The sequence below is a fragment of the Heloderma suspectum genome, chromosome 6 (genome assembly GCF_057233095.1).
Source record: "Heloderma suspectum isolate Gila_16-S chromosome 6, 16-S_ref, whole genome shotgun sequence".
Taxonomy (NCBI): Eukaryota; Metazoa; Chordata; class Lepidosauria; order Squamata; family Helodermatidae; genus Heloderma; species Heloderma suspectum.
In genome coordinates, this window is record NC_139463.1 from 47,659,778 (window position 1) to 47,687,343 (window position 27,566).

The 27,566-nt window shown below is 45.0% G+C and overlaps 1 protein-coding gene across 7 annotated transcripts in view; it reads right to left on the reverse strand.

The window, feature by feature from the left end:
* AAK1 (AP2 associated kinase 1) overlaps nt 1-27,566 on the reverse strand; it is a 122,246-nt gene that overhangs the window by 41,988 nt on the left and 52,692 nt on the right. For all 7 annotated transcript variants that reach the window (XM_084804211.1, XM_084804209.1, XM_084804210.1 and 4 more), the window contains exons 6-13: nt 26,571-26,692; nt 23,684-23,765; nt 18,357-18,489; nt 15,416-15,519; nt 13,885-13,964; nt 7,639-7,793; nt 5,329-5,606; nt 4,571-4,816 (exon numbers count right to left, since the gene is read on the reverse strand). In XM_084804211.1, the coding sequence (XP_084660337.1) occupies nt 4,571-4,816; nt 5,329-5,606; nt 7,639-7,793; nt 13,885-13,964; nt 15,416-15,519; nt 18,357-18,489; nt 23,684-23,765; nt 26,571-26,692 (1,200 nt within the window). The remainder of the gene's footprint in view (nt 1-4,570; nt 4,817-5,328; nt 5,607-7,638; nt 7,794-13,884; nt 13,965-15,415; nt 15,520-18,356; nt 18,490-23,683; nt 23,766-26,570; nt 26,693-27,566) is intronic.

Here is a 27,566-nt window from a genome sequence, read left to right on the forward strand (position 1 = left end):
ATGGGCTGTGCAACCTGTTTCGTCACAGCGCATTGACCTGCTTCGGATGACATGACAGCCACCGTGGGTTAATTAACCTTTGGGGAACCAGAACACATGCCATCCGCCATTATGAAACTGCAAGCCCCAGCTGGGAGTTGCTGTGCCTTGTCGTGTCTTCTGAACCTCGTGGTGGAGGGTATTTGAAGGTTAAACAACCCTCGCATAACCCATGGTCTGTTTTAGGGTCATGCAAGCGTTGTTAACCCTCAAATTACTCCTACTGCCTGAATTTGGGCATGACAAGCCATGACAACCCCATCTGGGGCCTGCATTTTTACAGTGGTGGCCACCATGCACTGTAGCTCATCGTGGGTAAATTAACCCATGATGGGCTGTCACGTCATGCAAACTAGCCCATTATCTTGTTTTTTTTACATTGGCCAACCATGGTTGGACCTTAACCCAGATTCAGGTCTCAGCAAGTCCCACCTAGTCCAATTTCCTGCAAAGGCAGGGTTCCTTCAGAAGTGGATGACACTGTTTGCACTTCCCCCCCATAAGTCCAGGTCAGCCTGCCATAGATATGGCAAGGCAACACTGATGCTCAGCACAGAGAGTTACCAGATTATAAGAAATGGGAAAGAGAAGAGAGGCACCTGGCCAGCAGTGCGCCACTTAATACCTGTCACATAAACATCCATTACTTTTCCCTGTAGCTACGGGTTTCAGTGACTGCTGAGCAACCTAGTCTCAGCTACGAAAGTGCCAGCAGTTCCACAGAGGTGACGAAAAAGCTAGAGGATAAGATACTGGCCGCAGAATTCTGCTTCCTATGAATTTCAAGATTTTAGCCCTTTTGGTTGAAGATATATGCTTGAAAGTTTGTGGGTAATGCCTGGTGAAGAGTGCCCAGCATAGCTCTTTGTTCCTACTCATGACTAGGAAATTTCTGAAAGGAATCAAAACTGCAGAATAAAATTAGGCAATGCAAGATCATTCATGCACTTTTGCATCATTTGAACTTAATGTGGAATTCAGCCTTTATTGTGGCAGGATTTGGGTCACAGTAGCAGATTTTTAAGGGCAAGACACACACAGTCCTGGAGAATGCTGGACAAACGATCCTGCTTGAAAAGCCAAAAAGGAAGACAACTCAAGCACAATGACTGCAAAAGATTCCCAGGGCTCTCCTTCTTCTACTCTTATTCTACACACGGAAAGAATGGAATGGAATCTGCCATCTACCACAGAATCTGGATTTCTCATGCTCTCAGTCTCCTGTTGTTGGAAAAGCTTCTCATGGTTGAAGAAATGCATTTGAAAATGTTGAAGACTACAAGTCAGAAGCTCCACTGATTCAAAAAGAACTACAACATGGGGACAGTAATACTGGCCTACCTTACAGGGTTGTTGTAAGGGTTACTGCTGTTGTTTTATTCATTTCTATGCTGCTTTTCAATATAAATATTCTCAGGGTGACTCACGCACTAAATTACTGAGGCACTGAATGTGAAGTGCTCTGAGCACTCAGAGAAGGCTATTTCTTAAGTATAGTTCTTGGGTAGTTGTCAATCTCCCTGCATCTGTATCCCACCTTTTCTTTAAGGAGCTCAGGATTACTTCCCCCATTTCACTCTCAGAACAATTCTGTGAGGTACATTAGGCCCCAGACAGAACAACCTGATTACCCAACATCTGAGCAGGATTTGAACCCGGATCTCTCCGATATATGTCCTATGACACATTGGCTTAACAGTACTTGCAGCCCTGAAAGTGTGAATAATATGAACAGGATGGAACATTTATGCCTTTCAAGCGAGGTTTTTGTTCACAATTCAATTTTTTTTTCAAGTAGCATATGCACACAGTAAACATTAGACTACGTGTATCAGTGACAGAGGTAGCCCCTTCATATACACTCCCCCCTCCCCGCCACCCTGTTTTGCTAATAAGAATAAGTGGATGGTGGAAGGGACCCTCCCTTATTTACTCCTCCTGCTAGAGTTCTCTCTCAAGATCTGTTCTTGAAGCCAGATGGTTGCAGAGACACAAAGCATTTGGCATCACAGAAAAAAATGTGCAGTAAAGATAGCTGGATATAAGTATAGGCTCAGCTGGAATATATTTAATTTCTTCATGTACTGTGCACCCTTTTCATTTAAAACATACACACGCACACGCACGCGCACACACACACACACACACACACACGAAAGCCAAAGACAACACTGCCTTTCAGTATGAAAAGAAACAAAGGGGAATGATTGCATTTGAATAGTAATGAAGAGTGCATGTGTGGAGATCAGGGTGGGGGTGGGAGGTGGGGGGGAAGACGGATGTGAAATTTCATTTGCAAGCATCTGTGGCGATGGTAATGGGGATCCCTGGCAAATTTCCATTCCTTTTATACTGTAGGCAGCTGCTCCACTTGGTGTGGGGAAAACCCTGTTTCTCATTAAGTAAAGAGCACTTGTTTGAGATGAATGTATACATTATGATCATTAAATGGAGACTTCAAGCTTTCATTTTGGTTTTTGCTGGAGAGTCTGTTTGAAAAAAGAAATAGGATATACCTGCAAATTCACCTCCAACTTGTTTGCCAGGTGACGTTCCAGATTCTGGGTTCTATCCAGCTCTGGAGAATGGGAGACAGAAACCAGGATCCAAAGAGCCATGAAAACCCAGGCAACTTTAGGCATGGTTTCCCCCAAATAGCAACTCCTCCACCTCACCCCCAAGGCTGCAGGGCAAACTGCTTTTAAAGCCATGGGGAGCTTAAAAAACGGTTGAAGATATAGCAAGGAGGGCTGCCGCTCCAAGTCAAAAATCCAGAGTCCTTAGGCATGCTTAAAGTAGCTCTTTAGGTCCTCCCAGACATCTGCAGAAAGACTGCTCTAAAGCTGGAACCAGGAGACACCACCTCTTCTCACCCACATCCTCAAACTCTCCTGTCCTGGCAATCGCTAAGTGAATCCACTAGCATCCACTTTTTCAGACTGAAACTCAACACCAAGGACAAATGGCAATGGACAGTCCTCACCCAGGATGGCTGCTGGAGCTGACAGAGAACTATGAAGAGAAGCCCATGGGTGAATCCAAACTCCACATTCACTTGCCATCATTATGTCACGTAACAGCCACATTTCGAGGGCCTCTTGTCTGAATGAAGCACAGCTGTCTGCCATGCGGCATCAGCCACCTTTAATGCCACATGGCAGAGGCCCCTTCAGTTACTGTTCATCACTGAGGCTTCTTTGCTGACCCCTCCCTCCCTCTTGCTACCAGAGCACTTCCTTGCAAAATAAATAAAATGCTTCTACAAATATCTAATTCAGAGTAAAGTTAGCAATTTGAGAAAGCTCAAGCAAAGTAAGGGCATCAAGCAAGGTTGAACTGATTTCTCTACTTCATTCTGAATACAGAATAAACTAATACAGAAGGGGAGGGTGAGAGAGAGCATGAGGTGGGCCTGCCCTGGGAGGCCTTGCAGCACGGAGCACAGCACACTCTTGATGGCGAGAAAAAGATCCATCCCAGTCCAAAGGCCAGGTGAGCTTGTCGAAACGTGCCTGCCTGGTGACTTGGTGACCGACTGATGAGGCCTTGTTTGGGCACCATGAAGTGGGGTGAAGAGGAGAGGCCTGAAAAGGCTTCAGGCTGAGTCTTCTTATTCTATTTAGTCCTTCAGTTTTCAAAATTGCATTAGTGTGTTTTTAGCTCTTTGCACTGCTCCTGGCTTTTATCTTGCTTACTGCTTTGGTTTTATTCTGTTTTAAAGTTATTTTTTATATTATGTTTTACTATGTTATTGTATCTTTAGGTTTTAAGCTTGGTCTTGTAAACTGCCCAGAGATCTTCAGCTAATGGATGGAGCAGAAATGCAATCAATCAATCAATCAATAATAAAATCTACATAGTGGTAGACTTGGAATATTTGATTGCTATCAAACAATAGGTGGTCAGCTGATAAACATGCCACCCTCTCCAAGGCTCTATCGATTAAGCCACATTAGTTCTCCAAGCCAGCATCTTGTATTGGCTGAAAGCCAATATATAACTACTGTGTGTTGAGCAGTACTGTCTGGAAGGCCCATACCAGGGGCTTTGAGACACTGGTTCCCAGAGTTTACTCCCAAAGAATCAAGCATCCACTTCATTGCCAGCTTAAAGCAACCTTCCCCAACATGGCGTCCTGCAGATGTATTGCACTACAGCTCCCATTATCCCCAGACAGCATTGCCACTGCACAGCACCACACTGGGGAAGGCTGGCTTGGAGTATTTGCTGGGCTGCCTTTAGTCTAAATCCAGCGCCAAGCAGTGTACCGTCTGCTACACACACGCACGCACGCGCCCCTGCTGCCACCCTAGCTGTGAAAGAGATGCAAGGAAGCAGCATTTGTGACAAGAGAACTTGCCCGCCATTTCAGAGGATGCGGAGTGAAGCACCAGCCTAATGCTAACATGTCAGTAAAACTAGTTCTGGACCAAGGTCCTAAAAGTCAACTTGCGCTCAAGCATTCCTGTCATTTCACATCCAAGGTAGGCCGTGACCCAGGGGCTCCTTCCCAGTGCTTGGCGATCCTTACCGGGTGGTCCCGCACAGGGGCCGGCTGCGCCACGGCCAGCTGCGGCAGTGTCTGAGCTGGCTGCTTCTGCTGCCCAGCGGTCGCTTTTTGCTGGACGGCAGTGGCCTGCTGCGCCAACAGCTGCTGCTGCTGCTGCATGTAGTTCTGCGCTGGCTGCTGTTGTGCCAGGGGGGCCGCCACTCCCGGCTGAACCACTGGGAACTGTGGCTTCGCTGGTGGCTGAGTTGCCTGTGGCATCACTTGGGTCTACAACACCAGAACAAACAAACAGGCATTCAGCCCTTCCTTCTGTGTTTTGGCACAGAAAGCCCTCTCCTGCAGCCCACCTCCCCTTGTCCACGAGCAATCCCAGAGTGCCCCAGAGTACAGAGGCTGCGAAACACAACGGTCCGAGTCCAGATTTAGTCATCCTTAGAGCAGACCTGTTGAAATCACCAGGGCTTAGGTGAGTCAGGACCATGACCGAAGATCCACTGATTTCAAGGGGCCTACTCTAAATATGACTAAAGATGGGACCAACCCTATGTAGCTAATTTTTCTTCTTGCCATTTTGAGACTATTTTAAACGTTCTAAAAACACTACTCAGTTCAGTGTGGATGAGGGGAGACATTCAGATTCGCAGGTATCGGCTTGGCGGGTTCGGCTGGCTTTTGCTCATGCTTCCGGTGCCTGCCCGCTCCTAGTCTCACGCCTTCGCTCTTGCGCGCTTTTCCTCTTGCACACACTCCTGCCCATGCTCTTCCCCAAACAGGCTCACCTGCTGAACTTGCAGTGGTGGCGGCTGCGGTGGATAAAACGCAGCTGGTGGCGGTGGCGGCGGCGGTGGCGGCTGTTTCAGGAAGAGCTGATGCTGTGGGGTGGTCTGGGGCTGAGTCGAAGGGACCTGCGGCTGAGAGACAGCAGCTGGCTGCACAGGGACCGGCTGTTTGGGCTGAACTTGTGGGAGAGGCTGACTCGGCTGAGGCAGAGCTTTCGGCTGCGGGATGCTGGCAGGAAGGGGGGGCTGGCCACCAGCCAACGGCGCCGGAGGGGCAACTACGGAGGGGAGAGCGCAGAACATAACACTGAGGTCAGGTTGTTCACATATGTACCCATCGGACTCCTTATTTATTCTTCCACGTTACCATTTTCTAACATAGTTGAGAGCAATAAATACTTAAAAACACGAATAAGTATTCGACAAGAGCATGGAATGAAAGAAGGGGGAGAGGCTGCAGTAGATGGGAAATGGAAGAAGAGGAAGAAAAAGCAATTGCATTGGTTTTTAATAGTTTGCAGCCTCATTCACACAAGTAGATATTCAAAGAATTACGAAACATGTGCAAGGTTAGCAGTTACCTCAGGTGAGCGAGGGCCACCTCCTAAGGAATAAGGGGGCGAAGGGGAGAAAGCGGAAGTGACACAGGCCTCTGTACTGAGGATACGACACACACACACAAGGGAAAATGCTGGAGTTAGATGCCAGAGGTTGGATGACTTCTCAGAGCGAGGGCCACCCGGAATTCACTGCCCCAAAATGTCTGACAGGATTCCCTCTCCATGTGCACTTAGGTGACTAATGAAAACAGCCCCATTTTTTCCTGTCTGATAATTTTCTTTATTTTTGATGGTCATACCGCTTTATGTTATTATCTGGCATGCTCCTACTGAATTAGTTTAATATTTTAAATATGATTTGATGTTTTATTAGCTGGTTTGAGGTTCCTTTTGGAGCCAAAGATGTGGCATATAAATTGCGTGTGCGCACGTGCGCACGCACACACACACACACACACACACACACAGACTTCCAGCAAACAACCCAGGAATGGGCATTCTTGGATTATTTAGCAAAGTGGAAGCAGGAGAGCAGTTGGGAGGCAACACACTCAAGTGCTCCTGACCATTTGTGAACAACCCATGGTTTGTTAACCATGGGTTGTTTGATCATGTGAACCCTGTCCACATGTTTGAGCTCAGTAATTAAAAGTTCAATGGGCCAACGTGTCTGTGTTTGTGGGCATGGAGAGGTGGAGAATATCTGCTAGTATCTGTTGTACTGCCCATTGCATAAGATGCCTAGAGAGAGATTTTTATCCAGTTTTCTTTCTTGCCCTGTGGTTTCAAATGCTGACATGTCCCCCCAGGCATTCCCTGGCCTGGTGAATGATCCACCCAATGCCTCCACTGACTCGGTTTCACCTGTCCGGCAGCTGCCCCAATGGGAGAAGGCACAGGGCCTATGAAGTTGGCCTGGCCAAGGCAGCAGGTGGATCATCTACCTGGTCCTTAGGTTGGGCAGCTTCAGTGTGCTCAGGACTTTCCCAGTGGGAGAGGCCTTCGTGCACTGAAACTGGGCCCCTGGCCAAAGCCCCGGCTGGAGGATCCACCCAGCATGTCAGCTGGAGACCAAACGATGTCATCTGCCCCACCCGCACCCAAGACTAGTTCCCCACTCCTGACCTACAGGGTTAGTTATTTTGGTGTCAGCTCTTTGCAGTGTGAGGCCTCCTGATGGGACCTTTTCAGTGGCAAGCCCAGCCAAGTGTGATGTTGACACAATGGCTTCCCATACGGTTGTGGAGAGGGCTTCTAAAAAGAGCAGGTGAGGTTATGGGAGCAGATTCTTCAGCAGCAGCAGCTCTGCCCATGTTACATGAGGAGGTGGCATAAGCTGCAATGCAGCCTAGCCTACTATAACTAAGGCTCTATGTATGCAAGGATGCCACAGGAGTGCAGAAAAGGTGCCAAATGTAGGATGAGGCACAGAATTGACCTTCTTTCATTTTAAACAAAGTACAGGTTTCTAGTCCTTATTGGTTCCAAAGATATGCTTGAAAGCCTGGTGAGATCGCAGAGTCTAAAGTGGTGGCTCAATACAAGTTCCAGTTTGTGTAAGTTCTCACTCCGCAAGGGCACCGTTTTTATGTACAATTCCTACATGTGGATCAGCTGCCAGAAATTCCAGGACAGCATGCAGAGTGAAGCATGCAAGTATACCCACGGGATTAATGAGAAGTGGCTCATAACATGGCTCTCTCTGTTCGGGGACGGGGCTCCCTCCCCAGAAGGCTGCTCTTGCTCTCACCCTGTGCCTGGACATTCGCATGGACTGTGGGTCTCTTTCTGGGAGTCAGCGCAGGCTGAATGGGCAGGATCCCCGGGTTAGGTTGTGTCTGCCCAGCTTTGGGTCTTTGGCGCGGGGTGATGGATGTTTCCGTTGTAGGAATAGGGTCCGTCAGCCTGGGTGAAGAAAACACACAAATAAGAGGTTTTAGAGTTATGGGCAACCAGAACTACAAGCCTGTCTTCATGACCCCAGGTACTTAGTGACCCCCCAGCCATGTCCCTGCATTTGGCAAACTCCCCCCAAATAGCCAACCTTTCTTCCCCTCTGAAAAAAAAGATCATATACACAAAAAGAGGCAACCGCAAGATTCCAAGTTCTGCACAAATTACACAGCGTGCAATTGTAAGCAACTCTGTGCATATTTTCCCCTGATTTGCATAATTAGTTCCAGCTGCAGAGTTGGGGGTTTGCGGTCCTAGAACTTTAAGTGCGTAACATTCCAGGTATGCAGTTCAGTCCCTTATAGCCACCAAGCAGTTCCAGCCAGTACTAGTGTAGGGGAGGGTCAAGCAACAGTGGAGATGGAGCCAGTTCGGCTCAGGAAATACTTGTGCTAAAGAAGCAGGTTTGGGTGAGGGGGAGAAAGGGGAAGCGACTTGATGGGTGCAGAGAGAGGGGGCCATCATTCTAGGCCAATGCTGCAGCATGGCAGAAGACATGGGCTAAAATCTAATATTAGTCCTACATAGGGGAGGATGGGGAAGAGCCATAGCTCGGTGGCAGAGCCCCTGTTTTGCAGGCAGAAGGTCCCAGGTTCAATCCCCAGAATCTTCAGGTAGGGCTGGGAAAGAATCCTGCCTGAAACCCTGGAGAGCTGCTGCTGTTGCCAGCCAGTGTCACCAATTCCGGGCTAAATGGACAAATGGTCTGACTCCGTATAAGGCAGCTTCCTTTGTAGAGTAGCCCCAGTGAAATGATTGAGGGCTAAGTAACTTAAGTCCCATTCATTTCCATGGGCCTACTCTAGGTAGGGCTAACACTGGAATTAGGCCAAGGAAACTGGAGTGGAAAGAGGAGCCAGGGTGGGGGCAGGACAGAACCAGGAGCCATGCCAGGCACATCAGCATGGTGCCGTACTACTTTGTCCACTCAGCATCTGCACAATGTCCCAGCCATGAAAGCACTAAGAAGCCAGCCGTCAAGGTGGAGGTTCTGAACAACTCATGAGATAATTCCATCACCAGACGCTCTTATGGCAGAACTGTGAAAACAGATGTTCATCTGACATTACACTGAGCCTCTTCTCTTGCTTACTCCCCCCTCCCCCATCAAATAAAGGACAGCTGGACCACATTAAAACCACTTAATGCATTCAAACATTGGAGACAATATACTACTTAAATCTGCACTTTCAACAGACTTACAGAAGAGCAGACAAAGGCATAATGAGCTTGCCAGGCCACAGCTGACAGCCTTGAGTGCAATTGTTTACACTGGTGTCATAAAAAGAGCTCTTGTCCGACTTTGGACACTTTGCTCTAAATTGCTTTGGTTCCTTTCCAGTTCTATGATTATAGCTACAAGGAGCATCTTTCAACAGAACTTCAGCAATCAACCCATTTCAGCAACCCTCATCCCTAATAAAGATTGTACAAAGGCTAAAAGAAGGTGCAGGTTCAAGCAAGTGAGAGAAGCCACACAGCAGAGGAGAAGGGGGAACAACTGAAGTGCAAGAATAAAACAGAGGACTGTGATCCATGCTAAGCTCTCTGAAGCTCAAGGAGAGTTTTGATAACTCAGGAAAGGATCCAGAGGAGAACTGCAAGGACAGGAAGGTCCAGAGGGTAAACCAGGTCTGGAAGGTTGAAGGAACTGGATGCTGTCACTTGGGGGGGGGGGGGATAACTTTAAAGGGGTTTTCAAGAAGTCCCCAAACATTTACAAAATTATTTGCAGGCAAAAGAACTGAAAAACTGGGGAGGGGAGATGAAAGCAAGTCACCCCAATTCTACTTCTCATATGGAAATGTCACATGTCATTTATCTTTATATAGATATGGTATGCTAATTGTTACAACAGAATAAGCATGTATATCATATTTGTGGAAGCACATGCTTTATATTGCCAGTAATTAATAATGTAGTTCTAAACTACATTGACCAAATCAGATAATCAGCTTTATGATTATCAATGGAACACTCTCCAGTATTGTGTGTATTCTTGCCGCAATTAACATGTACAAAATTACTTCACAGTATTTAACTATTATGCCCCTTTTGTAGGTTAACAAAAAGATCAATAGATCACAGATCAAGACCATCTCAAATCTGTAATTTTCTTCCAAACAAATTTAAAGCTACCAGGCAAGTTCACCACAAATGGAAGCAGCTACCCTATTCTCTTTCACATTTCCAACATGAGAAACAGCACGTGCCATTTACCACATGTAGAGGAAATGCACCCGAAGATCATTGTATTTCAAGGAGATAGGAGGGTGGCATGCCACAATTGTTCCTTGCATGGCTGTATCTCCCAGAGAACCTTATAAACCTGGACCCCTTAAAAGCTCTCAAGCCTTTAGGCTGGAGGCTTTGCTTTCCAAGGTCAGTTGTCTGTTTGGGAAGTGTACAACCTTGAACCAATTAGGCTGGCAACCGTCCACTCGCTTTAGCTTATCTCTGGGGCGGTAAGAATGAGAGCCAGTGTGGTGTAGTGGCGAGAGTGTTGGACTGGGAGTCGGGAGATCCGGGTTCTAGTCCCCACTCAGCCATGGAAGCTCACTGGGTGACTTTGGGCCAGTCACAGACCCTCAGCCCAACCCACCTCACAGGGTTGTTGTTGTGAGGATAAACTGGAGGAGGAGGAGGAGGAGGAGGAGGAGGAGGAGGACTGTGTACGCTGCCTTGGGTTCCTTAAGGTGGAAAAAAGGCAGGTTATAAATGTAACAAATACATAAATAAAGTATGAACATCATGAGACCTGAGAATCTGACACTCACCCCAGGTGTGAGTAATTAGGGCGCTCCTCAAACCTACATGTAGCAACAGGAGAACTCAGGTATAAAAGTCACCAGGGACTTGCCCACAGTGAGCTTCAACACAGGCCTAGACTGCAGGAGGTGCTGCGTGCTGGCCTAGGGTCCGACTGGGGTCTCTCCGTTGTCGTTCACCTGGAGTTCCCGACAACTGAATGGGGAAGTAAGCTATCTTGCTCAGTATCAGTATCTTGTGTTTCTCTGTATCATTTTCCTTAATAAAATCATTGACTTCTATCCCTTTGTGTGTTTATTGCTTCTGAATCCTAAAAGAACCTTTGCCTCTTGGCAAAACACCATGTTTATCCCGACATCATCTGCTCCTGGATTGGGAGGGAGGGCGCTTCCAAGGAAGACTTGCTCTTTGCCCCATCATCACTGCTGAGGCATAGATGAACGGTGATGCGAGAATGTACTGGAGAGTGCAGCACTCCAGCAGAGCCATCTGAGTTAGGATGACAGACTCTGTTGGTTTATTTCAAGACTGAAGATTGCCTACATGTAGAAAGCCTGCCTCCACTGACATGGGAAATGGCTCCAAACAGGCTCATTTGCAAACTATCTTGAAGACCCAAGATAGGGGAAAGGCGGGACTTAACAAACTGGCTGTTCATTTAAAGCAGTCCTCTCTTATATTAGTGGGTACTGCGAAGTCATTACTATGGGTAAAATCCAACATAAGCCCTACCTAGAATTTGTTGTTGTTCAGTCGTTAAGTCGTGTCCAACTCTTCGTGACCCCACCTACCTAGAATGACCCACTGAAATGAATGGGACTTAAGTTAGCCATAACTTACGTTAGCCAGCTATTCTAAGCAGGGCTTATGCTAGTTTTAACTTGTATTTTTAAATGTATCCCCAATAGCGTAGTGAATTGCTCTGCTGTAATCCAGACCCCAACTTCTTGACTTGTTCAGTTTTGCAGTGGAAGTCTAGCAGGATCTTTTATGGTCTAGACAGAAAGTCCTTTTTGGTTATTAATAACAGAACCTTTCAAAACACTTAGCGATCCATTAATTCTCTGAGGTATGCTCCAATCTGCAAAAATGTAACCCATGGCATGGCTTGATTAAAAATATTTTTATTCAGAAATAATCTTTGAATTCTTATGTACTTTTATCACTACTGCAAGCAGCTCTAAGCATAATCTAAAGGACTGGAAGGGGCATCCCAGTCTTGTCCCTTTAGATAACTGGAAGTCTTAGAGCTTTGATCTTTCACTAAAATTTTCACTGTTGGTGATGTGTATATATGACTACTTCAAAGAGAGAATACCTGTCTAAAAATTAAATATCTCCTAAGTTTCAAACTAAAACAGCTATTCTTCAAAAGCTTTTTCAGCACCTACACACATTACCACAGAAATCACTTTTAAATTATTTTGCATAACTGATGGTGCTTATAATTTCCTAATGCTAACTTTCAGCTGGTGTTGTATCATATTAAGTCATCCAACTAAAACAAAAGTAAAATGTTTCAACTGAAAATAAAAGATTGAATCTCCAGAATAATATGGAGATGGCTATTAATTTTCTTTGTCTGTGAAAATCTGTATGCCCTTCCCCTTATCCTGTTGGTTTTATAGAATGTGATAAACCTCATGCATTATATACAATAACCGAAGTATATTAGTTTATGAATTAAATATATTTGAATAGATGAAATATGTGAATGCTTTTTTTTTTTTGCATCTGTATTTCTAAATTGTATTTTTGTATTTTACTAGGTTTTCAAATTAAAAAAAATAAAGAAATCATTATTTAATCATGATACCTGGGGAAGGATCTTTGTTTCGTTTTGCAAGTACTAGAATACTTGCTGCAATCCAGGATTCTGAAAGATTCTCTGTAGTCAAACTGTCATTAATCCCTTCCATTAACAGGCCTGCTATTACGGTGGGAAGTCTACTATGACTCAGACATGCCAAATGGTTTCAGAATGTTATTTTTAAAATTGTATTATGACTTGCAATACCGCGTCTTCTCTTATTGGTTCATTTAATTTTTATTTTATCTGTCCTACTAAGTCTAAGTCTTCCTTTGTTTTCTCTCCATTTGTGCTTTAACATACATGTGCTATGAAGGTATCACTGTCTTTCACAGTCTATATAATTGACTTAGGGTTGAGAACATGCGCAAAGGGCTGGACGTGCCCGATCTCGTCTGGTCTCGGAAGCTAAGCAGGCTCAGCCCTGGTTAGTACTTGGATGGGAGACCGCCTGGGAATCAGGCTTCCTGCACTGAGTAACGGGTTGGACTCGATGGTCTTGTGGGACCCTTCCAACCCTATGATTCTATGCCACATGTCAGTAATGTGTGCACCCTAAAAGTTTAACATGTGAAGTAATCATTAACAGGGAATTGGTACTTAATAAAGTCTCATAACTCTCACATGATGTCTCTTTCCTCGTTAACATTCTTGCCACTGTATTTGAGAGTACTTTAATCCTATTACCTTGGATCTCCATACAAGAGGTTTACTTAACTAAATTCCAAATCAGCTGTCACATTCTGTAGTTCAAAAATGTAACTTTGGATAGCCCCTATAGATTAATCCTTAATGCCAATTCTAAGTAAATTGGTTCTTCCCAAGCTAATTCTAAAATCTTTGAAACTTGGTCCTCCATTAGGTTTCCTTTATGGGGTGGGGGAAATTCCCCTAAATATCATTTTATTTTGTCTCATCCTGTTATCCAGGCTTTCATTTTTATCCATGACCTCATTTTTATCCAACCCTTTTCCTCCATTTCTCTCTCTGCCATATCTTTACGGTCCTTAGTTGATGATGATGGTGATGATGATGATTAATTACATTCCTTTACTGCCCCATAGCCAAAACTCTCCGGGCACTTTATGTCCTTAGAAAGTTATTTACAACTTCCCTAATTTCAGAAACTCCTTCAACATTTTCTTTCATTGTCTAATTTGATTCTATTCAGTTCTCCCATCTTGTTTACAATATTCTAGTTAGTCTTCTCAAGTTTTTCAATTTTTTTTTTCAATATACCTATTCCTTTTTAAGGATCAGCTTTCAGCATCATTTTTATTTCTATATAATTTCATTTTGTGGACATCTCTAGAACTGATGCAGAAACATCAAAATGGGATTTGAATTCTGGATGTATTCTATAACCATCTCAGCAGAAATGGGTGAGGTGAAGCACTCCCCTCTCCTCTGTGTGCTTACAAAAAGACCTTTTGACACTGTATGTTAAGATACACAAAAACTTACCTGGCTTTTGGCTGGCTCTTCTTAGCAGCAGCTTCACTAGCTTTCACTGGCTCTGGAAGTTTGGCAGGGATGGGAGAATTCTGCATATCAAAAATGATGCACTCATTATATATTATTGTGCGTGTGTATACACACATACATACAGCAGAACGGTTCAGAAAGTTATTAAAAGCTATGAATAGCAAGAGCAAACTTGCTAAGAGCAAACTGAGCAAAACCAATACTCTTATAATTATCTTCACTTCAGTAAGATGCAGAATTTATTAGCACACTTAATAACAACTCAGGGTGCAAGAGGAGAAGCACCACAGGACCATTCATTCATTCATTCATTCATTACATTTCTGTACCACTGAATAAACCTCATGATGAAGGTGAAAGAAGAAAGTGCAAAAGCTGGGTTGCAGTTAAACCTAAAAAAATACAAGATTATGGCAACCAGCTTGATTGATAACTGGCAAATAGAGGGAGAAAACGTGGAGGTAGTGACAGACTTTGTCCTTCTAGGCGCAAAGATTACTGCAGATGCTGACTGCAGCCAGGAAATCAGAAGACGTTTACTTCTTGGGAGGAGAGCGATGACAGATCTTGATAAAATAGTGAAGAGCAGAGACATCACACTGACAACAAAGGTCCGCATAGTTCAAGCAATGGTATTCCCCGTAGTAACCTATGGCTGCGAGAGCTGGACCATAAGGAAGGTTGAGCGAAGGAAGATAGATGCTTTTGAACTGTGGTGCTGGAGGAAAATTCTGAGGGGGCCTTGGACTGCAAGAAGATCAAACCAATCCATACTCCAGGAAATCAAGCCAGACTGCTCACTTGAGGGAACAATATTAAAGGCAAAACTGAAGTACTTTGGCCACGTAATGAGAAGACAGGATACCCTGGAGAAGATGCCGATGCTAGGGAAAGTGGAAGGCAAAAGGAAGAGGGGCCGACCAAGGGCAAGATGGATGGATGATATTCTGGAGGTGACGGACTCGACCTTGGGGGAGCTGGGGGTGGCGACAGCTGACAGGAAACTCTGGTGTGGGCTGGTCCATGAAGTCACGAAGAGTCGGAAGCGACTGACCGAATAAACAACAACAACCACTGAATAGCCAGAGCTCTCTTCTGATGTAACAATCCCAAGTGAGAGAGAGAAAAACCTTCTAATATTAACATAGAAACTACATAAATGTCTTATGTAACCCAAAAAACTATTACCACAAAATATGGAAGCGAAAAAATATGCCAGTTCAGGTCAGTGTATGGGAAGATACATGCTTTAGTGGTACAGAAAAAAGCACACATTTTCCCATGCACTAAACTAAATTGCTGTGGGGGAGAGGCAGAGCGAGGAAGCCACAATGGTTGGCACAATTTGTGCTGTTTTTATGGCCCTTGCTTGATTGCAGTCTCACAGCAAATTACTCCTAGATTCTTGCAGGCCTACAAATTCTGGAGGAAGAGGAGACCAGAGCCCAAAACTAGTTTCACTATTATGGTCTTTTACCCCTTCAGGAAAGAGGGATGAGTTGTCACTCACCTGTACGTTCTGGACCGGACATTCCTTCTTAGCTAGTTTGAATGCAAAATGGGAGACCTGGTAAATTTCAGGCCTCTTCTCTGGGTCTGGTTCCAGCATATATCCTAAGAAACAGAATACCAATTAGACTTGGGCAGTATGGAATGTTAGGACAGGCAGGATCAAGCCTCATTCAATATCACCTTAAAGCAATCATGTATATTGGTCCTCAGGGTAGGGACCGGCAACTCAATCCAGCCTCCTGGGGCTTGAACCCATGGACATCTCCCCTTAGTTATTGGCCTGGTTTGAATGCAATGGTAAACCACAGTTTAATGCAACGAGAACAAGCTTTGGACTCGCATGGTCCTTGCTCCCCTCTCTTCCCTTAGTCAATTGCAAGGAGGGGAGCGGAAGCATCTGCTTCCATTTTTAAACTGTGGTTTGTTGTTGTGTGTCCTACAGAGACAAACTGTGGTTAATTTAAACTATGGTTGAAACAAGGCAGGATCAAATTGTGGTTTATGATCCTGGCTTGTTTCAACAAACCATAGTTAAACCAGCCACAGTCCCCAGTTTAGACATATTAAGGAAATCTGGCTTAGACTAGGGAATGAATGCTTCCAGGCTCCTCCTCCTGGTTGCACCAAAGGAAAAGAGGAAGTGCAGACATATGAGTCTTGCCAAGGCTTGTTCCCATGTCAATTAAACTATGGTTTAGTACTTACATCCAAACTGGGCCAGTATGTACTTCAGCTGCTCACTCTGAGATGCCAGCAAAGGGCCCTTTAATACTCCCCACTCCCATGTGAACTACAGCAGTGGCTTTGATAGAGAGACAGCCGAAGTGTGGAGCATATGCCCCAGATGTCCACCAAATGAGGGAAAACGAAGAGGCCTTTGCCTGGGTCTCAGCATGCATGGGCATGCGTCAGTGGGGGGAGTTAGCATTACTGGTCCTTCAGCGCTGGCTCAGTTCAACTTTGTGAAAAGTGAGTGGCTAACAGGGCCATACAGTCCTTTTTGCTTCTTATAATTTGGCCCTTCCTAGATTTAATGTAGTCAAAAGTTTCATACACAAAAGCGGTCTTTAAGCAGTCCCTAAATATTTTTTTTTATTCCTCCAAGCTTTAAATTGATCACATTGCTGGCCCCCTTTTTTTAATCTGTTGCTGCTTTTATTATTTTTGTTACATTCTTAGTTTTTAACATTTTTATTGTAAGCCACCTTGTGAGGGCTTGCCCAAACAGGCAGAGTAAAGAAAAATATTAAATGATTACTTAATAACTAAAAGCTGCTAGATATTTCGCAGTGGATCCAAAACATCTGTTTGCCACAACCCGTATGGAGAAAAGACTAACAGGTTATTTTAAAAGCACAGTGGAGTTGGTGTTGCTGGAGATGATGGTTGGCGTGCCAAGCTAAATGCAGCTGTGATGCCCTGGTCTTGCCAAGAGCAATACATCTGCCGCTTCACCACAATGCATTTGCTGTAGTCAATGAGTTATCTGTAATCAGCCTGGCATTGACTCGCCATTCACCGAGGACAAATCCTTATCATGGATTTAAGTCACTATGGACACAACCCTATGCAGGTTTTGACAGAAGAAAGTCCTGCAACTCCCAGCATTCCCCAGCCAGCTGGCTGGGGAATGATGGGAGTTGCAGGACTTTCTTCTGTTGAAACATGCATAGGATTGCACCCTAAGTGGCCTTCTTTTAGGTGCAGATACAGACGGACTCATTAGGGGAGATACACAGCGATGGAGGTCAACATGTGTGTCCTTGTGCTTGCAGGCAGCTACCAAAGATTAAAGGGGGAAGCAGAATGAGTAGTCCAAGTCACTAACTGGGGGAGGGAGGGCACCCAAAGCTAAACATTTTTTATGCCCCCAAAGGGCTCAAGTTTTAAGCACAGAACTATATATGTGCTTCAATTAAAGGCAGTTGCCATGCAGTGTTCTCTCCTCAAAGCTCCCTCAGATGTATATCACCAACATTATAAAGTTTCTTGGGATTACCTCATAGATTCCTTCTTAGGATACAGATTAAAAAATTGAAATTTTATAACCCAAGACATATTATTAGCCAAACTAGAAGTCAGACATTTCTACACTTCTACTTTGGAAAAGGGAATATGAAGTGCACCCCTAAATATTTAAAGTATTTGTACACTAACTAGACATTTGAAACCTCCATGTGCTAATCCAAAAGCAGCAACTGCTTTGGTCTGGCAACTGTAAAAACAACCTCCGATGGGGTGGGATGGTTCACAGTAGCAGCCAAGAAAGGGACTGTATCAATACCCTCCAAGCTACTTGGAAGTGACTGGACAAAAACAGAGGGCAGCTTGGGACAGAACAGTGGGTGTTCAGTTGCCCCTTCATACAAGCGAGTTAGCCTTGCGCGGAGAGGGAGGGATTTTCCAGTAGCAGCCAGGAACGTGCATCTATCCTTGCAAAAGGCAAGCTGAACAGTACATAAATACCCTTGAACAATTTTGCCAAACCCCACCATGGCGTCTTGGACCCTACAAGCCAATTCAGACACCCTGCTTTGTAGACAAAGCCAAAGGACTTGAGGGGAGAGTTCATTCAAATTACTTGAAGGGGAATAAAGGGAGTAAGTCTGACTGACTAGAAGCACAGAGCTGTGAGGTCACAGCTATATTTCTCCAACAGACTTGAAGCCACAAATGAAGCCATGTTGGAAAAATAGAAACCACCCAAACAGAAGCTCTGTTGCAACAGTCTCATTCTCAACTGCTTTATATGCAGACTAAACAGCTTTAAGCAAACAGTAACTTTTAACAGTGAGATAAATCTGATGAGGTGGCAAGTCCATAAAAGTGGATGCCACAATAAATCTACCAAAGTGTCCGAAGTCCCTGGGGTCCCACACCCAAATGCTGGCTTTGGCGTTTAGCCCAGGGCCAACCTACACTGCAGAGTAGATACTCACGTATGAGGCAGTGCATGTCTTGGGAGTAGCGTGAGTTGTCAGGAATGGTGAAGTTTCCATCACAAATTGCCACTTGGCTCTCCCCAAATGGTAAAGTAAAATAACAGAGTTTGTACAGCAAACAACCCATGGCCTGAAAGGAGAAGAGCAATTCTTTAGTACACTATAGGCATAGACGCCAACTGTCTCCATTGTCAGATATGGCTTTGCCGTTAGGTTATCTGCTTGCTGTATTTTATTTGCTACATCAGAAATCTGACCTGCTTTGCTGACATGACTGGCATCAGACTTGAGACCAGCAAAAACCAGCTTAATTCGAATCTAGGAATGTAGGAGCCACTGGTTCTGCTAGCAAGTGTTCCAAGTTGGCCCCTGGTGAGCCAAGAGTATTGTTTCTGAACTGAGGAGATACGTTAAACTGAAAAGCATTCCAGCCCCCCATCTGCAAGTCTACGGATATAAAAAATATAATTTTTTATGTGAACTTTGAGAGTTGGCTGCCTCCTTCTCCAGAACAGGTTGCTTTGTAGTAAACCATTCACTTTATCACCAGAGGTCTCCGGCCTAGTTCTGACCCTTATCAGGCTCACCATTCTCACCGAATGGTGAAGAAAGCAGTATGTGCCCCTCCCCTCCAATAACGCAATGCACAACTCCAGTTCTTCCGAATGCACACATGCCTGGTTTGTGTGATCCTTGTCTCCTTTCAGAGGAGAAAGAATCCTCTGGAGCAGGTGTACATATGGGTCTCCATGTGAAGCACCTGCACCCCATGCAAATGGTGGAGGGATGGGTAATCTCTTTCACTCCTCCTACACACACACGCACGCACAAAGACTGTTACGCTTGGGGAAGAATCTGAAGTGGCTCCCATCTGAGTGTTGGGTTCACAAGGGGAAAAGGCTGGGAAGCTGTCAGCCCAAGATCAAACCCTGACATCCATCACTTTGGTCTCTCAGCCCAATCATGGAGGAAAATGTTCCAGGAATGCATTTTCCCCAAGTTTTTTGCTTGTATTTAACTTCGTGAAACATCTGCACATTTGCATTCAGTCCTTACATTCTGGGAGGAAAATGCTCAACACAGTATACGTTTCAGTGTTTTAAATAAGAGATTGGTAGATATGGAAGTTACATTAAGGCACAAATCCTATGCATATTTAGACAGAAAAAAGTCCTACAACTCCCAGCATTCCCCAGCCAGCATGCTGGGAACTGTAGGACTTTTTTTTGTCTAAACATGCATAGGATTGTGCCCTTGATGTGTTTATATGCCTCACTATCTAGATCTGTTGATTATTACTTGTTTTATGTTCAGCAATAAGGCAACATCTCCGACTCATGTCGATTTTGTTTTTGTTTTTTGCTTTATTAAAAGAACATCCAAATAGCATGTTTTTTAAAATAGTCAAAGAATTCTATAAAAGTTATCAAAGATCTGGAGGAACGTGGAGAAGGAGAATTATTTTTGGCAGGCGACTGAAATGGAGTAATGAATAATGAATTAGATAAATCAGAAGAAAGTGCTATTTTTGCATACAGGCCAAAGATTTTTCAAGGAGAGATAGAAAACAAAGAAATAACATTTGGAGGCACTTGCCATGCTGACAACACCCCAGTTATTGGGAAGTCGACATAGAAAGAAGAAAGCATAGTGGGGCTAATTGTAAACTTAAGAATAGCTTTATGGACCCAGAAACTGTAGGAAAGCTTGCTTGCTTGCTTGCTTGCTTTATTTATTTATTATACTTACATAACACTTAATATAATAAAGTTTCTAAGTGGTTTATACCAAAATGCATATGTAATACAATAAAAACAATATAAACATTATAAATAATTAAAAACATTACAACAAAAAGAAGAGTAAAACACAGCAGTGCCTTAACCTCACTGGTAGCCTTGCAATTAGACTAGGTCGCTGCACTCTGCGTGGAGCTGCATTTACACCTGGCACAGAAACTGCAGCCAGTGCAGAATGCAGCAGCTAGGATGCTCAGTCGGGCACCAAGCCATGTTCACATTACACCTGTGGTAAGAGAACTGCCCTGGCTGCCTTTTAGCTGCCAAGCTATGCTCAAGGTTTTGTTGCCAACATAAAAGGCCTTAAATAACGTCGGAGTAGGATACCTAGATTACTGCCTTCCCCAATATACACCCAGTCGACCCCCCGAGGTCTTTCAAGGAGGCCTTTTTGTTGATCCGTAACCAACAGAGTGTCACCAGGTGACAGCACAGAAGGGGCCTTCCTGGTACTGGCACCCACCCTCTGGAACAGGGATGCATTGTTCAAGATGCAGAAACTGTCGTGAGCTTTAAACGCCTCCTGAAGACATATTTAGTCAACACAGTCTTTCCCTTACTTGTACTGGACTATGACACTTCCCCATTTTATCATTGTTTCTGTTGTAATGTTTTTAATTAATTAATTACTTTGTTCTTATATTGCTGTTATGCTATTTCATATACAAATTATGAACCACTTAGCGATTTTAGGATATGAAACAGTATAAAAGTAGTATAAATACATACATACATAACACCATTCATTCTGACAGCCAATAGACATAAATCAGCCTGGCCAAACATACTAAGGAAGGTCGGTGATGGTAGATTAGAGCCAATAACGGTGAGCACAGATTTTAACTTATCCACTATCCTCCTCCCCTGACTCCCACTCAGGGGGACCCCACCCACCAGAGCACCCCCCCTTCCCCGGCTCTCAGGCTAGACCAGGCCACAGGCCTGTCTCTCACACAGAACCTGGCTAACATTCCATTGCCAAAATGAGAAGGGGGCACCCCCACCCCTATGAGTCCCTGAAGCACCAACCCAAAGGGGTGATCCCCTTTGGAATCCATCCAGCTGTCCATGGCACAGCTGGTTCTTACAAGCCTCCTTCAGAAGCTGTTCCCACCAGAGGAAAGTTTCTGCTCCACATCCAGCCACTCAACTCTCCCCAGCTGCAAACAGTAAAAGAAAGAGAAAAGCACACTTGCTGGTAGGTGATAACAAACCGAACAGGGGCCAGATGTTTTCTGTCAGCCTCTTCTCTGCTCCACCGTTCCCTCTGCAAACCTCCCCATCAACACCACCAGACCAATTGTCTACAATTATTATTGAGGTCTGGGAAGCATTTAAGGCGTATATAACGAGTGTATTCATAAAACGTCGGCACATCATAAAGAAAAAGAAAAAAGTGAACAAGGAAGGCAAACAAATGTAAAAGATTGAGAATTTAGAACAACAGCATAAACAATTAGGGGATGAAGAAAATAAAGGTTAGATATAACTGAGAATAAGTTAATACACACACACGCACACAATGACAGGGAATGTACTATAGTCAGAGAAACATGTTTTTGAGCAAATAAGGCTGTTAAACTTTTGCTAAAGTATTAGCTACGGGAACGGATGATGAAACCCAGCCCACCAGTAAAACAGGAGATCATGCTGTATCACAGGATAAAATAAACACTTCTCCGTGGGTCAGTTCCCCCGCCCCCTCCAATTCTTTCCAGGCAAATAAGTAGCTCCAGTAAACACAGCGCACTGCTGTTCGCTCACTGCTTTCTCCCTGCAGGGATAGATGGCCGGGGGGAGCCGGGGAGGTTTGTGTGTCTAGTATTTTATACAGGGCTTAGGGTTCTCCCTGCACTGAACCATGCAGCCATTCCTTTGAAATGCACGGTGAGAAGCAGACCTTTAGAATAACCTCCAACTCTCATTTTTATTTATAACCCCACGCTATTCACATAGGCTCTGGGCAGGTCACAACCCCTAAAGATAAAAAGACTACAGCACAAGAACAAAGGCATATTACAATGTAAATCTACTGCTTATAAAATATTGAAAATACATATCTATAAAAACACATTAATAAAACATACTGCTAAAGATGCCTCATTATATTGCTAAATATACACTTCTGCTGCCAAGGGCTCGCCCAAAATACGTTTGCTGCCCCGAGATGAATAAGGCTTGAGTGGATCAAGAGGAAGAGAATTCGGTAGCCAGGGAGCATCCATACGGGTCGCTCAATGGGATACAGTCCCTTTCAAACATCACTGGATTCATTACAATAAAGTTGCCTTATAAAGGCCCCTTCCTTGTGTCATGCAATGAAGCTCTTAAAGAGACTCTTGCTATTCAGCCTTAAAGAAAAGACAACACCAAAGCACCTGTTCCCACTCCAGCAGAACTGGTCTTTTCTGTTTCAAAAGTATGCTTTGCAATGCATCCATTGCAGTTGATTGATGTCGTGGACACTTTGAGGACTTCAGTCGTAAAGAAGGATATAAACCTAGTAAGCAGGCATACCAACCTGGGGCATTCTTGATTTATGCTAGAAGTGGAAAGGATCTGGGGCCAAAAGGTGGGTCTGAGGGGCCAACAGATACACGAGACAACTTTGCCCTGGCTTCTTTGCCCACTGGTTTGGATTCAAGACAGGCACACTCATTTGGGTGGTAAAGAACTCCGTCACTGGCCCCCAGACCCAAAAAGTGTTACTGAGGTGATGAATGAAGCCACCACAGGGAAAGTGGGACTTAGAAACATCATCCAATAAATTTAGACTGCAAGTCCTTTATTTGATGGATCTGATTGATTAATTCCAATCCATCACACTTGTACCCCAGTCTTCCTTGGGGAAGCTCAGAGCGCATTATCTGCAAGCCTGGGACCAGACATTTTGTGGTGATGGACCCAAGCAGATGGGGAATCATTGCAAATAGCCAGAACATAAAGATACCAGTAGCCAAAGGCATCTCACTTTTATTTGTTCTTAGTTATCAACTGGGTAACATCCTGTCTGTGTGTCCTTCCATATATCTTCACAAATAAAAGGTATAGAGATATATTTTTAAAACACATACACACACAAACATTTAGGAAGTGGACTAGAATATCCCTGGCCAAGTGGAAGGGTGGAGAACCCAAGTTGCCTGCCCAAGTCACATGGGGTGCTCCCCCCTTCCACTTTCAAACTGAGGCATTAATAAAGCTGAGCCCCACTTAACTTTAACAAATTTTGAATGATGTATCTCCATTTCATGCAAAACTTTTTTCTACCTTTTGACAGATTGGGGCAAAAACAAAGAAAAACCAAGTGCTGTTTTTGTTTACTTTGATCTGGTCTAGTCTTAAATAGAGCTTGATGACTGGAGCCAAGTCCTGTGAGATTTAGAAACTTCAAAGTGAGGCTCTTCTTTGGTCAATGGCAAAGAGAAGACCAACAGGAGGGGCTGGGAAGTGGTGAAAGAGGTTTGCCAGGTCAATTTCTAGCACAGAGCTTATGGTAGCAGTTCCATGGAATTTCCTACTTACCCAGATATCTGCCTTTGTAGTAATCAGCTTGCCACTATAGAGGTTGACCATCTCTGGCGCTCTGTAGGATAGTGTGGTGTATCTACATGAAAACCAAAACTCATTCAGGTCTTTTGGGTCATGGGATAAGACAACAGTTTTAACAACTACATGGTATTTCCCCCCACCCACTCATAAATTGGACAAACATTTTTTCTTCCTTGAATAACTTTTAGATGTAGAACTTGTAGTGGCTCAGCACAAAAAAAGAGAAAAGACTACAGTCAACAGGCAGGAAATACAATTCCAAATTTGCTCGCCCAGCCAATACACTATCCTCTCCTAGTTTAGAGCCCATAATAATTACGGTAGATTTAGGGAGCAATCCTATGGCTGCTAGACAGTGGCTAGATGGCCATAGAATATCGTGTTATCCGGGAACTGACCTCTCGCCACTTCTGCGCTGCCTCCGAGGAAGCGCAGAACAGCCCCGTCCTCCATGCTTGCAAGAGGAGCGTGGAGTGGCTGAAAAGGGGCATGGCTGGGGGAGTTCCAGGGCAGGGAGAGCAGAAATGCCTGTACGACACATCCAATGTGTTATACAGAGGCCTCCTCCCCTGCTCCATCTTCCCGCAGCTAGACAGCCACAATCGGCTGTCTAGCCGAAAATGCAGGGCAGGAGAAGCGCGGAGGGAACGATCCCTTCCGTGCTTCTCCTGCCCTGCTTTGGATAGACGGTCACCTCCAAGTTCAGAGGCAGCCGCCTATCTGGATAGGATTGCGCCCTTACACAACTGTTCCTCACACACAGATACAGTGACAAAGGCACGGATGGGGGAGGCTACTTTTTCTCTCTCTGCCTACACAAAAGCCTGGCTGTTTTGGACTACGAGCTATCTAAACCAGATTAAATGAACTCTATTATAAATAAGCCATTAGACCTCAAAGGTCCTAGCTATACTATGGCAAAACTGATACACGTTTTGTACAAGTTTAACTTTAACATGCCAGTGGTTTGGTAAGGGTGCTAAGAATCCTGGCAGAGCCCCCCCCAGCAACCGCACACCCATCTCCAGAAAGTCTGTTCCCAAGATTCCCGAAGAAAAGGCAATGATGGTTCAGCCAGGTTAAGTCTGCGCCATGTAGATGCCTGTCATTTTCTAAAAATTCCCCATTAGAGACTCTTAAATGAAGCACTGGAACCTGGGACACACCAAGAGCTCATAGCCACAGAGAACCCGTAGCTTGGTGGCAGATCACCCATTGATATGGCTCGTTTTTCCCCTTCCCCTCAATCCATGCCGTCATCTCACACATTTCTACAACACATTGGCCGTGACTGCACAAAACGCCACGCCAGAATTCCTCAAAGTCCTGGCTTATGCTTCATGTACCCATGTGCTGGTGCACGTTGCCCCATCGCTCCTGCTTGGCTCCTCCTGCAAGTGGGGAGCAGCCAAAGTAACCAGGAACTTACAGGACAGAAAAGCGTAGCACGACATCCAAATCAAGGCCCTGGCTCATCATTCATTCATTCATTCATTCTATTCAGCCCCATAACTGAAGCTCTCTGGGAGGTTCACAAAAATTAAATCTTTCCTCTAACAAGCCAGGATTCATAAGCCAAGTACAAACCCTGGCTTCAAACTCAGCTTGTTAGAGTCTGGGTCTGGACATAACACTACATATTTCAACCCCGTTAAGTTCCTGGTTAAGTCAGCTCAGTGATTTTCACTATTCTTCAAGCAGGAGCCACTCTAGTGCTGTGCACTGCCACCAAGGCCACCTAGGATTCTTTCACAGAATATGTGGGGCCTCTCCTCTTGCCCCCTCCCCTGCTGTGCACTGGGTTTGGCTGGAGACCTTTTCAGGGCTCTCCTCCCTATCCCCCTTCATGCCATCCAAGCAAGCCTCCGTCACCCTGTCGGTCAGTCCCCAAATCACCAGGCAGGCAAATCCCACCAGGCTCACTCTGTCCTTTGACTGGGATGGATCTTTTTCTTGCCACCGAGAGAGCACTCAGCTCAGGGCTGCAAATTGTCCGCGTTGCTCTCTCGTTCAATTTCCCCTCCGCCTCCAGTGTCTGTACAGTGCTAGCCAGTCACATTGTTCTTTGCCTCACTGGCTCCTCCCCCACCACAGCTAACTGGCCAATTCCCCTTGTGCTCTATTCCCACTCCTCACCCCCACAACTCCAACTTCAGCTGATGAGCCCTGAAGCCTTCTCTGATAGCTCCGATCACAGCAGCTGGCCCACAGCTAAAGCAAACCAGCAAAATTAGACGGCTTCTGCTGAGAATGAGCAGTTACTGCAAAGACAAGCACATGGGGTGGGGGGGGGGTGGAGAGCTACACTGGAGGTGCTTGGGAGCCATCAGCAACCTGCGGGCCTTGCAGTAAAGAACCCTGATTTAGCTGCTCCTGCTTGGAGAAGGAGCCACGTGGGAGCCATGGGGCAACGTGCACCAGCATGTTAGCTCGTGACCGACAAGCCAGAACACTGGGCAAACTGAATGGACTCTCGTCCCAGTGCTGCAGCAAACAGGGGTGACTCTTGCATACATGGGAGCTCTGGAGCATGCTGAAATAGCCATGCATTCAAGAAGCAAACGTGTATAACCCAGCACCGGAATGGTGAAGTGGATTTGGACCCGACAGGTTCCAGCCTTGGATCAGTGAGAGACCCTTCAGCAAATTGCTGCCTCAGCCTGAAGTCCAGACATACAGTGAGAATATTCAGCATGTAGTGCTTAAGGTTTACCGTGGCAATGATACTATGCCCATGCTTTTGCATACTATTGCATGTTAGCACATTTCTATATGAAAGGCATCCCAAAGCACCTAAACAAGAAGCAGTAACAGCCAGACTCAAGAGAGACCCCAAAACATGCACACAGCACCCCCTTACTTCTTGATCTCCTCTTCCACTGCATTCGCTCCTTCAAGCTGAGGGTTCTGGAATTTGTTGGTGGCGCTTCCAAAGTCACACAGGACATAGTGGCCACGATCATGCAGTAGAATATTCTCCACCTGGAACCAGAATGTGCACATATCTGTGTTGAGTTCAGGACAAAGAAAAGAAAACATTTCTTCACATAATACTTTGCTTATGGAAAACATCGCGCATAGAACCAAGCATGCATTTTCAAAGGCTAGGGATGTACGGACTGTGTAAAACCCACTCTGTCTGTATCTCGCGGATTGCCAGGCACCTTTTGTTCTGTCATCCTTCATAGATGAATTCGATTTTTTCTGTTTTGCGGAAAAATATGCAAATAATTCCGTAAGAGGGTTTGCAACAATTTACATAATTTACTTAGTACGTCACATTTAGCATATTGTCCCCCATTCCGTTCAGCTTTTCCCCATGTATATTTACCAATCTCAGGAGAAACTTGCGTATTTTCCTATGAAAACAACGGCATAAATTTCAGGAAAGTTAAAAAAAAATTCCGGAAGACTACAGACTCCATGCAGCCCGAGGAGGTCAGTTTGATTTATACCGCATTTTTCTACCAAAAAATGGCACTCAATGTGGTATTGTTCAGCTGAACTGGAGTATGGGAGGCACAGTTTTAAAGTGGTTCTGGTCCTTCCTGGAGGAGCCACCTCAGAAGATGGTGCTGGCAGACTTTTCTTCCACCCAATGACCATTAGCCTGTTGGGTGCTGCAAGGTTCCATCCTGTCCCACACGCTTTTTAACATCTACATGAAACTGCTGGGGGAAGTCATCTGGAAGTTTGGGCTGAAATGTCATCAGTATGCAGATGATACTCAGCTCTACCTCTTGTTTCCCTCTATACATCCCTGGGAAGCTGTTCAACTCATGAGCCAGTGTCTGGAGGCTGTTTGGGGGTAAGTAGATGAGGGTAAACAAGCTGAAATTTAATTCAGACAAGACGG